This window comes from Delphinapterus leucas, chromosome 7, assembly GCF_059928025.1.
Source record: "Delphinapterus leucas isolate spDelLeu-1000000601 "Yukka" chromosome 7, BTC_Dleu_Yukka2, whole genome shotgun sequence".
In the NCBI taxonomy this organism is placed as follows: domain Eukaryota; kingdom Metazoa; phylum Chordata; class Mammalia; order Artiodactyla; family Monodontidae; genus Delphinapterus; species Delphinapterus leucas.
In genome coordinates this window covers 8,368,883-8,383,543 of record NC_143135.1, presented here as the reverse complement: position 1 = coordinate 8,383,543, position 14,661 = coordinate 8,368,883, and the positions used below count along the sequence as shown (strand labels likewise).

The following is a 14,661-nucleotide window of genomic DNA, read 5'->3' as shown; positions in this document are numbered from 1 at the left end:
AAATATCAGCGACCCGAGTGGCTGATGGTGGTGACGTTCTCCAGGTGTGATGCTGGAGTCCAGCCACGACCAGGTGAAGGAGCTGGGGAAGAGGATGCCGCCGCCCGACCCCTGAGCCGTACCCCCACCCCTAGTCCCCAGTACTCCTTTGTGCTCTGAAGGCGGCCACCTGCCACCCTTCACAACTGCCCTCCTTGGGGTCCAGTCAGGGAGCTCTTTTTGGAGACCAGTAACAGCCCTGAGGGCAAAGGCAGTCTGAGACCAGGGAAGAAGCAGCCCCTTCCCTCCTTGAAGAGAAACTGCAGTGTGTACGGCCGTGGTTGGAAAGGGGGGAGCACGGTTGGAAAAGGGGGAGGGTCACCGGCTGGGCCCCCGTGCAGCGCCCAGTCCCGTCACTGCTCTGGTGCGGACTCCGCGGCTCCTCCAACCCGCTCTCCCTTTCCAGGGCCCCCCCCACCCCATTCCTCACACACACAGCCAGGCTGCAGAGCGGCTGGAATGAGACTGCCTTCACGGTGTGAAGTCCTGCACACCCCTGAGGTGTGGAGGAGGCAGGGGGCTGGGGTGCGAGAGCGTCTCTGAGGGGATTGCAGCCTCTGTGTCTGTCCCCACGGAGGGTCTTTTGGGAAGGGGGCACCCGGCTGACCTCCCCAAGGCAGGATGGAGGCTGCTGCTTGCAGGTGTGACAGGTAAGGTGACTCCGCAGCCCACCCGTGTGTCTGTTTCCCACCTTCCTGGAACCAGGTGCCTTCATATCACCGAACCTGGCCAGTCCCTTTCTTCCCTCGAGCAAATAGCCTCACTCCGTGGACAGAGCACACCACGAGAAAGGAAGAGAAAGGAAACAGAGCCACCTTTCTGGCCTCCCTAACACCAACAGCAAAGCCTCAGGTCTCCTCAGGCCCTGCATCTAGGAGGCCCGGGGAAGCAGGGGCTGGGACAAGCACCCTGCAGGGTCAGCTTGCACAGCCGTGGATGAAGGCCCCTGGGCAGCCACGGTGCTGGGAACTGGTGTGCAGACAGGACACCTGCCCTGGTCTCCACTGTGGGTCACCCGACCTTGTGCCCATGATACAGGTGAGGAAACTGAGGCACCTTGAGCTGCATGTGGTACCTTGCCTGCCATCCCAGAGCGGCTAAAGGAGCAGAACCTGGCTGAGCCCAGGTCTGTCTGACTGCAGAGCTGTTGTCTCCGGCACGCCATGGCCTGTTTGTGCTTTAGGAAGACCCTGGCACACCTTCCCTCCAGAGCCTCGGGACCCACGGTGGGTTCAGGGGTTGGGGCTGGAGTGGACGCAGATGGGAGTCGGGAAGCTCGTTCGAGACAACAAGTGGTCACACCTCCTTTGCTCGGGAGCATGATAGTGGTGCCCAGTGCCCCTGCCTTGCCAACTTCCAGAGCCCTCCAGGGCCTGGCCCCTGCTGGGATCATGCCCTGTGCCTGGCAGTACCCACTGGAGGGGCTCACAGCAATGTGGAGGGGTGCTCATCACACCTGTCTCAGGTGACGATGTCTGGGAACCAAGCTGAGGGTTTTGAGGGTGTTGGGAGCCCTGTCCCTCACCTGCCTTTCTCCTGAAAGGCTCCTGGGCCCCTGGTGGGTCCCGCCTGCTGGCCCTGGCCTCCCTCAGCGACCTCTGACCCTGGCTCAGGCTGGACTTGGTATTTGGAGGCTACAAAAGCAGTGCCAGGTGCAATGATGTCCACATGAGCTCGGGCTGCCCTAGGGGACAGGGCAGAGGGAAGGGCTTCTCCTTTCCAGACCCTGCCCTGTCCCTTCCACTCCCTCTCCTTGACCCAACCACTTGCCCACCATGGCACCCACATCTTCCTGGGTGAGCAGTTGGCCTCAGAGAGACTAATCCATGGCCCTCGAAGGTTAAGATCACTGTGCTGTTCAAAGCTCAGGCTCAAGGGGCCACGCAGACTCGGGCTCACAGCTGCCAGCTGGATGAGAGGCATTCACGGTTCAGGTGTTTTGAATATAGCTGTGAACAAGAGAGAGAGCACCCCGGCTCTCCCCACACCCCCATTCCAGGGGAGGCAGACGGCAAACTAGGGGCTTCTCAGTGTGTCCAGCAGGGAAGAGTACTGGACGTGACGGAAGGGCACTATTCATTTTCTTTTCTTTTCTTTCTCTTTTGATCATGGACTTTTTTTTCCCACACTACGCGACTTGTGAGATCTTAGTTCCCCGACCAGGGATCAAACCCCCGGGCCCTCGGCAGTAGAAACACGGAGTCCTAACCACTGTACTGCCAGGGAATTCCCAATGGTGGACATTTTCAAACACACCCAAAAGAAGAGGTGGAGAGAGAGAGAGAGAGAGAGAGAAACAGTGAACACTGATGTATCCCAGCTTCAACAAATATGGCCAATTTTGGTTTATCTTTATCTCCCCACATCTCCTTCTCTTCTGGATTATTTAAAAGCAAATCCCAGACATTGTATCAGTTCATCTGTAAATAGGTCTGTTTGTATCTCTAGGAAATTCAGACTCTTTTCAGTAAAATATATATCACACTTTAAAAACTAATAATCCCTTAATGTCGTTTAATATCCACACAGTGTTCACATGCCCCAGTTGGTCCATGAATATCTTTAAAAAAAACTTTTTTTAATTGTGGGAAAATACTCATAACATGAAATTTACCATTTTCAAGTGTCCAGTTTAGTAGTAAGTACATTCACATTGTTGTACAACCGATCTCCAGAACTCTGCCATGAATCTTTATACAACTGACTTCTTTGAATCAGGGTCTAAGTACATTCCACACACTGCATTTGGTTGATGGATTTCAACCTGTAACAGCCTTTCTTTCCTCTTTTTCCCTATTTCTTTTCTTTTTTATTAAGAACACAGTGGCTTGTTCTGTGGACAGAATTTCCTCCGTTCTGGACTTGGCTGATTGCATTCCCATGATATCCTTGCCTGTTCATTCGTCAAGGGATGCAGTTTTGAGTTGGGGGCTAGAGAGGGCTTCCTCTGGAGACATTTAAGCACAGAGAGCCATGCGGTTACATAGGGAAAGGGAGTTGAGGGCAAAGGGAACAAGGAGGGCCAAAGTCCTGTGGCTTTCGTTCCCCAGAGATTCACAGCCTGCTATGTGCCCAGCACTGTTGGAACCACTAAGGACACCGCCAGGGCCAGAAAATGTCCCTGCTGTCCTTGGGGCTGGGGACCTCAGGCACTGTCCTCCCTAGGGAGGATGGTGAGGTGGTAGGGAAAGTGGGAGTGTTCCCCCAGACACACCTGCTGCCGGCCAGCCAGGAGCAACCATGCAGCTTTGGGTACGCGGGGACATCATCTCAGACACTGATGAGTCATTGGCCGGCCTCCCCCGCCCCTCATCCTCCAGGAAGCCAGTTACAGCCAGCTGGTACCGACTCCCCTCTGCCAGCTCCAAGTCTGAGGCTGCTCTTGGCCCATCCCTGTGAGATGGGAACTCCTTGAGAGCGGCCTCCTTCATGCCTCCACGGGCTGCTCCTATTTCTGCCAGGGCTCGCAGTCCTTTGCTTATCCTTGGGGTCTGACTCTGCATCACCTCCTCTAAGAAGCCTTCCTTGCTGCTTCTTCCAGTCCCCATGCTCCCACAGGCCCCAGATCATCCACTTTGGGTATCCCCCTCTGAGCCCCAGTAAAAACCGCCCACTTCTGCTTTCCCCTTTGCCTCCCACCGACGTTGCTTCTGCAAACGTGGCAGCCTGGCTTTCCATCCAGAATGCCCAACCTTCTTAGTGATGGAGGTGGCAGAACTCTGCCTGTAGACAGTGGCCCAGTATGGGAATGTGAGTTGGTCCAAATGGCACCTCCTACCAGGAGAACAGACACTGAAGGTGGCCTCCCTGCCTGATGCCCCTTCCTCTCCCCCTCTCCCCTCCTCCCCCCTTCCCCCTAAGTCGGTATACAGTGACCTCCGTGGGCAGCTGGACTTTCCTGCTGCGCTAGGCACATATGAGCAAGGCTGGCAGGAACACTGTCTCCTCCACCCCAGGCACAGTGCCAAGTCATGGGCGAAGAAGGACAAGAGTGACATTGTCACTGGCTTAGGGTTTGGGAGATTATCTTAGGCTGTCCAGGCTGCCGTCACAAAATACCATAGACTCATGGCTTATAAACAACAGAAATTTATTCCTCATATCTCTAGAGGCTGAGAAGTCCAAGATCCAGGTGCCGCCAGATTCAACGTCTGGTGAAAGTCCGCTTCCTGGTTCATAGACAGCTGTCTTCCTGCTGTGTCCTCACTCGGGGAAGGGGCCGGAGAGCTCTGTGGGGTCTCTTTTATAAGGGTCCTCATCCCATTCATGAGGGCTCTGCCTTCATGACATAATCACCTCCCAGAGGCGCCACCTCCAAATACCATCACCTCAGGGGGGTTAGGATTTCCACATATGAATCTTGGGGGGCAGACACACCCCCACATATGAATCTTGGGGGTCGACAGCATTACGGAAGACCACACAGAGAGCAAAGAAGAAGCCTGAGGCCCCAAGTGGGCGAGGGAGTTACCTAATGGCTCACATGATCCATTAGTGACAGAGCTGGGGCCAGGATGGACTCTTACATCTGATCCAGTGCTGTGCTTCTGGGACGTGGGGAGGATATAGTAGAGAGACTTAAAAGAAGCCTCAGGGAGGCTGGCTAGTCTGCCTAATAATAACAGCAGCCCACACAAAGCGCTGGCTGTCCACCAGGCTCTGTCCTGGCCTGTTTCATGTATCGTCTCATTATAGCCTCACAAATCAGCCCTGTGAGGTAGGTAATTTTATTATCCCCATTTAACAGATGGGGAAATTAAGGCAGAGAGACGTTAAGAGGCTTACTTAAGATCACATAGCTGCTAAGGAGCAGCCTGGCAGTAGGGTCTGTGTGTTTGCCCACCACCCTACACAACCCACCTCTCGTGGGCGGAGAAGCCCAAAGTTCATTCCCCTGTTCCCACTTCCACTGGCAAGGGACCAGGCTTCTCTATGCTTCAGTTTCCTTCTGAGAAAAATGAGGGAAATAACAATGCCTCCCACTTGTGAGTGTGAGTATATCCACATAGGATGCAGCTCTCCATGTGGGTTAGCCCTGAGAAAAGGGAAGGAGCCTGGGAGTTCCTGTCCTAGTGTAGCTCACATCCTGGTGGAAGAATAAACATATTCTAGTCCATCAGTTCTAAGATGCACATCTGCCCACACTCTAACATCTCTGAAATGTCCTAAATTCAATATGGTGTATGGTAATGGCGATAAAGTGCATGATGGGGCTTCCCTGGTGGCGCAGTGGCTAAGAATCCGCCTGCCAACGCAGGGGACACAGATTCGAGCCCTGGTCCGGGAAGATCCCACATGCTGCAGAGCAACTAAGCCCGTGCGCCACAACTACTGAGCCTGTGCTCCAGAGCCCGCGAGCCACAAATGAAGCCCGGACGCCTAGAGCCCGTGCTCTGCAACAAGAGAAGCCACCGCAATGAGAAGCCCGCGCACCGCAACGAAGAGCAGCCCCTGCTCGCCGCAACTAGAGAAAAGCCCGGGCACAGCAACAAAGACCCAATGCAGCCAAAAATAAATAAATAAATAAAATTTTAAAAATAAATAAATAAAATGCATGATGGGAGTTCAGAGACATCAAGAGAGAGCAAAGCTCAGAGAGATGGGAGGGTCTCTGTGAGTCAGAGGGCATGTGTGGGTTTGCCACACCCTGTTATCTGACTCTTGATCAGAGGGCAATTCTGGACCACTCTCCTTACCCCCCTGGGGTGGCCTGCCTGAGCAGGCTCTCTGGCTTCACTGGGTGGGAGGAGAAAGATGGAGAAGAGTTGCAATGGTTCACAGGGGTGAGAATGAAGGTGTCTTCCATCCAGCACCTTGGGCTCCCTTTGGCTTTTCCCCTCCTGGCCCATCCATGCAGGGGACTGCTATCCTAAGGCCCCTGTGCCTCTGGTGCTGGGGATCTGTAACCGCTGCCTTCCCTGATTCCAGTGGGCAACATGGCTGCCCTGGACCACAGGTCCTATCCATTGGTTTCTACCTGGTCTGGGGCTTGTGGTAGAGCCTTTACTTTTGTGTTCGTTTTGTTTTCAGTTATTCAGGTTGGAAAGCTTGGAATTATCCTTAGCTCTTCTCTCTCACATAACTCCTAAACCAATCCATCAAGAAATCCTGTCGGGGGCTTCCCTGGTGGCACAGTGGTTAAGAATTCACCTGCCGGGACTTCCCTGGTGGTGCAGTGGCTAAGAATTCGCCTGCCAATGCAGGGGACACAGGTTCGAGCCCTGGTCTGGGAAGATCCCACATGCTGCAGAGCAACTAAACCCGCGAGCCACAACTACTGAGCCCACGTGCCACAACTACTGAAGCCCGTGCGCCTAGAGCCCATGCTTTGCAACAAGAGGAGCCACTGCAACGAAAGGCTCGTGTGCCACAACGAAGAGTAGTTCCCACTCGCCACAACTAGAGAAAGCCGGTGCACAGCAATGAAGACCCAACGCAACCAAAAGTAAATAAATAAAATAAATAAATTTATTTTTAAAAAAAAGAATCCGCCTGCCAATGCAGGGAACATGGGTTCAAGCCCTGGTCTGGGAAGATACCACATGCCGCAGAGCAACTAAGCCCATGCTCCACAACTACTGAGCCTGCTCTCTAGAGCCCACGAGCCACAACTACTGAGCCCGTGTGCCACAACTACTGAAGCCCGCGTGCCTAGAGCCCGTGCTCTGCAAGAGAAGCCACTGCAATGAGAAGGCTGCGCACCTCAACGAAGAGTAGCCCCCGCTCACCACAACTAGAGAAAGCCCCTAAGAAGCAAGGAAGACCCAATGCAGCCAAAAATAAATAAATAAATTTATATATTAAAAAGAAAAGAAAAGAAATCCTGTCCGGGGACTTCCCTGGTGGCACAATGGATAAGAATCCGCCTACCAATGCAGGGGACACGGGTTCGAGCCCTGGACCGAGAAGATCCCACATGCCACAGAGCAACTAAGCCCATGCGCCACAACTACTGAGCCTGCGCTCTAGAGCCCGTGAGCCACAACTACTGAGTCTGTGTGCCGCAACTACTGAAGCCCGTGTGCCTAGAGCCCGTGCTCCGCAGCAAGAGAAGCCACCACAGTGAGAAGCCCGCACACCGCAACAAAGAGTTGCCCCCACTCGCTGCAGCTAGAGAAAGCCCATGCGCAGCAACAAAAACCCAACGCAGCCAAAAATAAATAAATAAATTGATTTTTTAAAAAAAGAAAGAAAGAAATCCTGTCGGCTGTATCTATCACAAATCTGACCAGTTCTCACTACTTCCACCACTGCTGCCTTGCTCTGAGCCATGGTCATCTCTCACTTGAATTGTCATAAAAGCCTCCTCAGGGTTTCCAGAAGGAAACCCTGCCCTGCCCCTTCACTCTATTCTCAGCCAGTCAGGTCATGTCACTACAGTGGCTCCCCACCTCACTACAAGAAAAAGCCAAAGCAGCGGCCCACCAGGCCTGACTCCACATCACCTTTCTGCCCTCTTCCCCTACTGTTTACCCCCACACTCTCAAACAGCCAGGCCCGCACCTGCCTCAGGACCTGTGTACTGGCCGCACCCTCTGCCTAGAATGCTCTTCCCCCAGACAGCGGCAGAGCTCACTCCCTCATCTCCTTCAAGTCTTTGCTCAAGTGTCACCTTCTCAGTGAAGCCTGCACTGACCACCCTAAAACTGCAACTTGTTTTCCATCCCTTCACCTCACTTCTGCAATCCTGATCCCCCTTAGCTGACTAGTTTTTTTCCCATGGCACTTAATATTTACTATCATGTATTATGTTTGTTGCCTGTCTTTCCCCAGTCGAGATGCAAGTTCCCCAATGGCAGAGATCTTTTGTTCACTGATATATCTGAAGAGCTTAGAACAGTGCCTTGCACATAGTAGATGCTCAACAGATTTATGAATGAATGAGTTTGCAGGTTAGAGAGAGGTAAATGTGTGGTAATAATTAATCTTTGAAGAGGACTAGGTGGGTATGAGAAGATGATTTTTTTTTTTTTTTTTTTTTTTTTTTGTGGTACGCGGGCCTCTCACTGTTGTGGCCTCTCCCGTTGCGGAGCACAGGCTCCGGACGCGCAGGCTCAGTGGCCATGGCTCACGGGCCTAGCCGCTCCGCGGCATGTGGGATCTTCCCGGACCGGGGCACGAACCTGTGTCCCCTGCATCGGCAGGCAGACTCTCAACCACTGCGCCACTAGGGAAGCCCGAGAAGATGATATTTGAACTGGATCTTGAAGGACATCTAGAATTCCAGGTGAGGGAGGTGACTGGCAATCGATCAGCCTGAACAAAAGCGTGAAGGTGAGAGAGCTTGGTGGCAGGGCACAAATTGCAGGGAGGTGTCAACCAGTGATACCTAGTTGGAGAGGATATTCACAAGGTAAGTTGAGGCCAGACTGTGCAAAGGTTTCAATGCAGGCCAAAGTCTTTTCCTACCACCAGGACCAGGTACAAAATTTGTGGGGCCCAGTGCAAAATGAAAATGCAGGGCCCCCTTCGTAAAAATTTCAAGAGGGGTGACAGTAGAGCATTAAATCAAGCTCAAAGCCCTTCTTAAGTGTGGGGCTTTTATGTGACTGCACAGGTCACAGGCCCATGAAATCAGCCTGCCTAACCCACAAGGGAGCTGGTGAGAGCCTTCTAGCAAGGCAGAGATGTAATTGGAGCTGGACTTTAGGAAGATTATTCTGGCATGGCTGGTGGGGCAGGTTGGAGGGACTCTAGGCAGGGAGACCTGTTAGACAGCTTTGTGAGGAAGAGGAGAGAACAGGTAGGATGGAGGCAGGGACTAAGGGGCAGAGTGCAGGGATGAGAACTTGAGTGAGTAGAAGCATGGAGGATGTAGAGTTTGCTTAGTCAAGTTTGATTAGACAGGGGCCAGGGAAGACCCCTGAGTGCACCTCCCTTTGCTCCTCCAACCCCCTCCCCTTTTCCCTTATTCCAGGGACCCAAGCCTTGGAGGTTACACAGGGCACAGGAATCAACAGTGAGTCTCCCTTTGGCCACCAGAGGGCACATCATTCTCATGGATTTTTCCGGATGAATTTGGGGTCGGGGAATGTCCTCTGGCTTCACCTCTTCCTCTTTTTTCCCTCTCACCTCCTTCTGTGTTCTTTCACCAACTTCTTCCTCAAGGGCTGGATGCCTGAATGGAGCTGAGGTGGGGCATGAGGAGGTGTCATGGAGTCCCGAGCATTTACTAGGACTGTAGGTCATACCTGTTGCCTTAGGAAGTATGTTCATACCATCCTCTCATTGCTTCTGTCTGGCTGCCTATTTCTCTGGTTGACTTAGCCAAGGGCTCTGCTCAATAAGCTGTAGCCGGAGTTGGAAGTCAAGTGTCAGAGGTCCAACCAGCACTCTTTCCCCACAAGCCCTTGGGCCTCTCTCCTCCTGTACCTTTGGGAACTTGTTACTTGAGCTTGGTCTCTGGCTCTTGTGGGGACTCTGGCTTCTGCCTACCTTATCTGCTGTTGAACTTAGGGTAGGTTTGGGAGTGGTGGTTTTTCAACATGTCCAGGATACAGTGGGTGGGGGCAGCTTAGAGCCCGAGGAATCAGACCAGTCAGCCTACTGCCCCTCCCTGGTGAGACAGTCTAGGAGGAAGTGAAGAGTGAACTCAGGTTGCCACATGGACTTCCTGTTAAAGTCAGGGGCTCTCCAGAGATGAGAGGGACCTCAGAGCTCATGAATCTAGTGACCTCAATTCCTTGATGGGGAAACTGAGGCCAGAGAAGAAAAGGAACCTCTCTAAGTGTCCATTCTTTGTGCCATCCTGAGGAATCCTCATTTTCAACCAGTTTCTCTTTTCTTTCCCATGAGTTCCTTGTCTTAGAAGCGATAACTGAAATGTGAATTAAGATAATGTCTCTCCTGCTCTACCTCACAGGGGTAGTTAAAAGGGAACTGGTGAGACTCATTGCCATAGTGCAATGCCGTTTTGTGCTATTTTGAACAAGCAAAAGACTTTTTCTGAAAGAAAAAAAAGGTAACAATTCAAAGTTGTTACTTAGAATGTCATCACTGGAACAAAGGCATGGATTCTGTCAATATAGGAACGTTGAGGAGTCTAAACAGAGATGTTATGTGATTTTTCCAAGATCACACAGCATTTTCACTACACACAGCTGGAGGTGGAATGCAGGGCTGGGGTATCCGTGCAGGTCCAGCAGCTGGGAGCCAAGGACGTTTACCTGGTGCTTGCCTGGTACCTTGAGGAGCCCTGTGGACTAGATGTGGGGTGCATGGATAGATAAATAGAAGCCAAGATAGATGACAGCAGGTGATGAACGGTAGGTAGACAGGTAATAGACTAACGCTGCATCTGACAGGTGACACACATGTTGATAGACAGGCTGGATGATAAACAAGATGTATTTAATGGGCTAGCTGAGAGACGAAAGGACACACAGACAGGAAGTTGCCTTAGAACCAAAGGATGCCAACAGCAGGGATGGCTAACAGCCTTATTTTCTATTTAGTCAAATGGTAATACGCACACGTGATCCACGCTCCCTGTTGAAGATTTGAAAATACCCGAAAACTGACGGAAAGAAACGAAGAGTCAGACTTTGGGTACCACCCGAGGGAATGACCCGAGGCTCGCCCGGCCTCGGGTGTTGCCGGAAATGGCCGACGACCGCCGGCGGTCGGCGGGGCGGGAGGCGGGCGGGGCCGGCTCAAGGCAAGCGGGGCGGCTTCGGGTGTTTCCGGAAACTGCCGAGAGCCAGTTGGAAGTGGGCGGGGAAAGGCCTGTGGGCGTGGCTGGAGTACCCGGAGTCCCTTCGTGGATTTCCGCAAACAGAGCCGAAGCTTGGTCTTCGGAATCGAGGAGGCGCGCGCGTCCCCGGGATTACCTTCTTCGGGTGTTTCCGGAATTCACCAGTAGTCCGTGGCCGGGAGGAGAAGGCGCGCCCCCCTCCCGTTTCTAGCCGCTTCGGGTGTTTCCGGCTGCTGCCGGCGGAAAGAGCCGAGGGCCGGCGGTGGTGGCGGCCATGTTGGGAGCAGCAGGTCCGGCGGCGGCAGCCTGTGTGCCGGGCGCGGAGCAGTGCCGCTGAGGGCAGGGGAGGAGCGAGGCAGGCGGCCGGCTGCGGCGGCAGAGAGTAGGCGGAGCGGCGCGGCCCGGCCGAAAGGCGGCACAGCCCAGCCGGGGGTCGGGGGGGTGCGGTCCGGAGCCGCTCGGAGCCGGCGCGGCCTAGCCCGAGCGGCGCATCCCCGGGCTGGCGTGAGCGGCAGTCCGGCCTCCCCGCACCCCCGGCCGGGGCCCATGCGGCGGGTGCCCCTGCTGTGAGAAGCCCCGCCCGGCCGGGCTCCGCGCCTTCCCTTCCCTCCCTTCCTCCGAGCTTCTCGGTTCCCTCCCCTGAGATACCGGCGCCATGTCCAGCGCCCGGACCCCCCTACCCACGCTGAACGAGAGGGACACCGAGCAGGTAAGGAGCCCTAAGGGCTCCCCGAATTCTCTGGCTGGGCCCCTGCACCTTGCAGAGCCTTCTCCCTCCTCAGCTCCCCTCGTGCCCCTGCTGCCATCCTGTAAGCCTCGGCTGCCCTGTCATCTGGCTCCTGGCCCCGTACATCTCCCTTCCGAGTCCTCTCCTGGGACCCACCTCGTCCAGACTCCAAGCTGTACACTTGTCTTTCTGCCGACCCCCCCGCCTTCTCCCCTCACCGCCCTCCTGCGCTCTTCCGTGTTACCTCCCCAGCTTCCTCTTCTCTTCCCTTTTTCTCTCGGGGGCCTTTCTGGTCTTCCTCCACCCACGCTTAAAGCAGCCACCCTCCTGTTCCTCGACTGGCACCCTGCGATTTGCCCCAGGTCGTTGTCCACCTCCTCCTCCATCCCTCCAGCCTCGCTTCCCCTCCGCCCGCACCGGTTCTCCCAGTCCCAGCTTTCACCCTCAGGGTCCTTGCCCCGGAGTGTGTTCTCGATGCCTATCCCCTTCCAGTTCCCCGGCTTTCTACCCTGCCTCTTGCATTTTCCAGATTGTGCTCTCCCTCTTGCTTGCAACCCACCAGCTCCACCCTCATCACCTTTCCAAATCTTTCGCCTACTCTTTGCTCATCACTTTCCCTTCTCTTCTCCAGGAGCTCCCTGGTGCCTCGCGCTGGCATTTGTCGCTTCCGTGTTTTCCCGTACAGCTGTCATGCGCATAGTTTTCCCACAGGTTGTCTTTGGGGTTCCAGTCTTCACTCCCTTCAGAGTCTTTGGATCCCTCACGTTCTCTTCCTCTGGGGTTTGTGTTTTTGAGTCTTGGCCTCCTGTTTCTCACTGTGAGTGCTGTACCAGCCTTCTCCCTGGGCTCTTCCTACCGAGGGAAAGACAGTCACTATTTCAGCCCCACTTCATTTACACAACCTGTTGCTCGGTCCTTTCCCCGGCCTTGCCACATCCCCGGCCTTGCCTTTCTGTCCTCTTACACCGCAACACAAACCGTGAGGCTTTCTTGTTTCTTCACTCCTGGATCTGTCACTTTACATAGTTTCTTCCCCCTTGCTTGTTGCCTTCTGGTTTCTCTGCCCTCACCCCATCTTACTTACTATGCTTCTTAATTAGGATTGCCTTTAATCTCCATATTAGTTTCCTGCCTTCTTCACTTCATGTTTATTTTTCCCGTATATGCCCCTATCCATCCCCTTGTGATTGGCTAGTCTTTGTAACCCCCCGGGCCAGGAAGTTTGCACGCTAGTTTCTTGAGCTACACACTTCCCCCTCATCCTGGCAATCACTGCTGTCATCTGTCACCCAAGCCTTAGCCTTTTCTGTGTCATCTCACCTCTTAGCCGAGAGGCGTCCACTTTCCACCCCTCCCCTTTCTTTCACCATCTCTAGTGTCCCTTGCTGCCTGCTCTGTGGAGAGTCTCCTGCCTGTCATACCTTGGTGGAGAACTTTACTAGGCCAAAAAAACTTGGTGGAGAACTTTACTAGGCCAAAAAAACTTGACCTGAAAAAAGAGCTCTTCTCCTGTGGGGCTTGAAGTGCTTTTTGCATCCTTCTCCCTCACTACATTATTTATGTTTTCATCTTGTTTCCTTCTTTCTCCTTAGTGCAATAGAACTGTTGTTATATTCTCTTGCATATTAACACCTTTCTCTGAAAAATCCACCCTCTTTTCATTTCTCTGATGTTTTTCTCTTTTGTTACCCCCTCACTCTCTGTCATCTGGGCAGTCAGGAACTCAAGAGGAGTTCTGGATACGTTTTTCTGCAGTGGTTGACCCTTTCATTACTGATGGATGGACTGCTTGCTTCTGGGGTTGAAATGGGTTGAGAGGGAGTGATGGTTGATTTCCGTTTCATCAGCGGGTTTGGCAGCTGGTTCTGTATGGGACTGAGGTGTTTGGAAACTGGAGCATGGTCTGTATCTCACCGTCTTTCCCTCCAGTGCTAGCTGTTTCTCTCCTTACTGGGAACCACTTTCTCGAGGCCCTCTTGAGGTTGCCTATTCCATTCCTTTTCCTATCACAGCCTTTATTTAGCAGGTAAACCCTGCTTAACCAGAGGACTTTCCCAGGCTGTTGATTCTGAGCTGGTAGGAGGAGGCCAAGTGACTGACTGGCACCCTCAGGCATCTGGGGAGTGGCGGTGGAGTGCCTACTCTCTCAGCAAGGCTGTGGGGGGCATTGTATTCAGCAAAGTAGAGTAACAGAGCGCCTCAATGTGGTTTCTTTGTGCTCTTTACTCCATGTAAATGTATTCTTGCCTTGGTCTTTCTCTTGTGATGTGTGCATTGATTTCCTCTCTTCCCTACAAGCCTCACATAATGCTGAGCGCATAGTAGGAGCCCGGTGCACGCCTACTGATTTTGTGATAGCAGAACTCTGTGAACCATTTGGGAACGTAAGCTGCTCCTGATAACTTTGTCCAGAGCACTGGCTGCATACATTGTCACCCTGTTCCAAATTATGAATTACTCATCCTGTTTCCACTCCATGGATTCAGGTTCCCCTGAGCCGCTTCATTGGTTCTTCTGTCATTCTCAGGGTAGCCGCACCGTTGACTTGATATTAAGTCTCATTCCAGTAAAAGCGTGGATTTCGAAAAACATAACGGGCAGATGCAGTATTTTTTAAAACAAGAAAAAAGACAAGTAGCACCTCCTCTGGTCATACGGCTAGAGAGGCCTGAAGCACTGGTCTCCTTTGGGCTAGATCATGCCACCAGGTGAGACCAGAAAGCTCTTCTTGGTCCTGTTGCGATTCTAGCTAAAATGGTCATTGCATAAGCCTTAATGTTGTGAAATAAAAAGCAAGGGATTTGGTTGGTTTGATTTCTTTCCCCCAAAGGCCCTCTATTATCTGGGCTTCCCTGGTGGCGCAGTGGTTGAGAGTCCACCTGCCGATGCAGGGGACGCGGGTTTGTGCCCTGGTCCGGGCAGATCCCACATGCCGCGGAGCGGCTGGGCCCGTGAGCTATGGGCGCTGAGCCTGCGCGTCCGGAGCCTGCGCTCCGCAGCGGGAGAGGCCACAACAGTGAGAGGCCCGCGTACCGCAAAAAAAATAATAATACTAAAATAAAAATAACAAAGTTCCTCTATTATCTTATTTAGATTTAAATTATTTTAATTGGTTTCACAAGAAAATAGGTAAACAAACTCTGTTGGTTGTCTTCGAGCTCCAATCTCTTGCTCTTTCTCTCCCCCTTTCTTTAAAACATGT

The 14,661-nt window shown here is 53.1% G+C and overlaps 1 protein-coding gene across 10 annotated transcripts in view; it reads left to right on the top strand.

Annotated features, from left to right (window-relative positions):
* The first annotated feature begins 10,867 nt into the window (after nucleotides 1-10,867).
* The window catches only part of MARK2 (microtubule affinity regulating kinase 2), a 58,154-nt gene continuing 54,360 nt past the window's right edge, over nucleotides 10,868-14,661 (top strand). For 2 of the 10 annotated variants that reach the window (XM_022591674.3, XM_089914635.1), the window contains exon 1: nucleotides 10,877-11,441. In XM_022591674.3, coding sequence (XP_022447382.1) covers nucleotides 11,388-11,441 — 54 coding nt within the window. In that variant the 5' untranslated portion in view covers nucleotides 10,877-11,387. Of the gene's footprint in view, nucleotides 11,442-14,661 lie in introns of all 10 variants that reach the window. The other 8 variants (XM_089914636.1, XM_089914637.1, XM_089914631.1 and 5 more) reach the window with 8 other exon arrangements.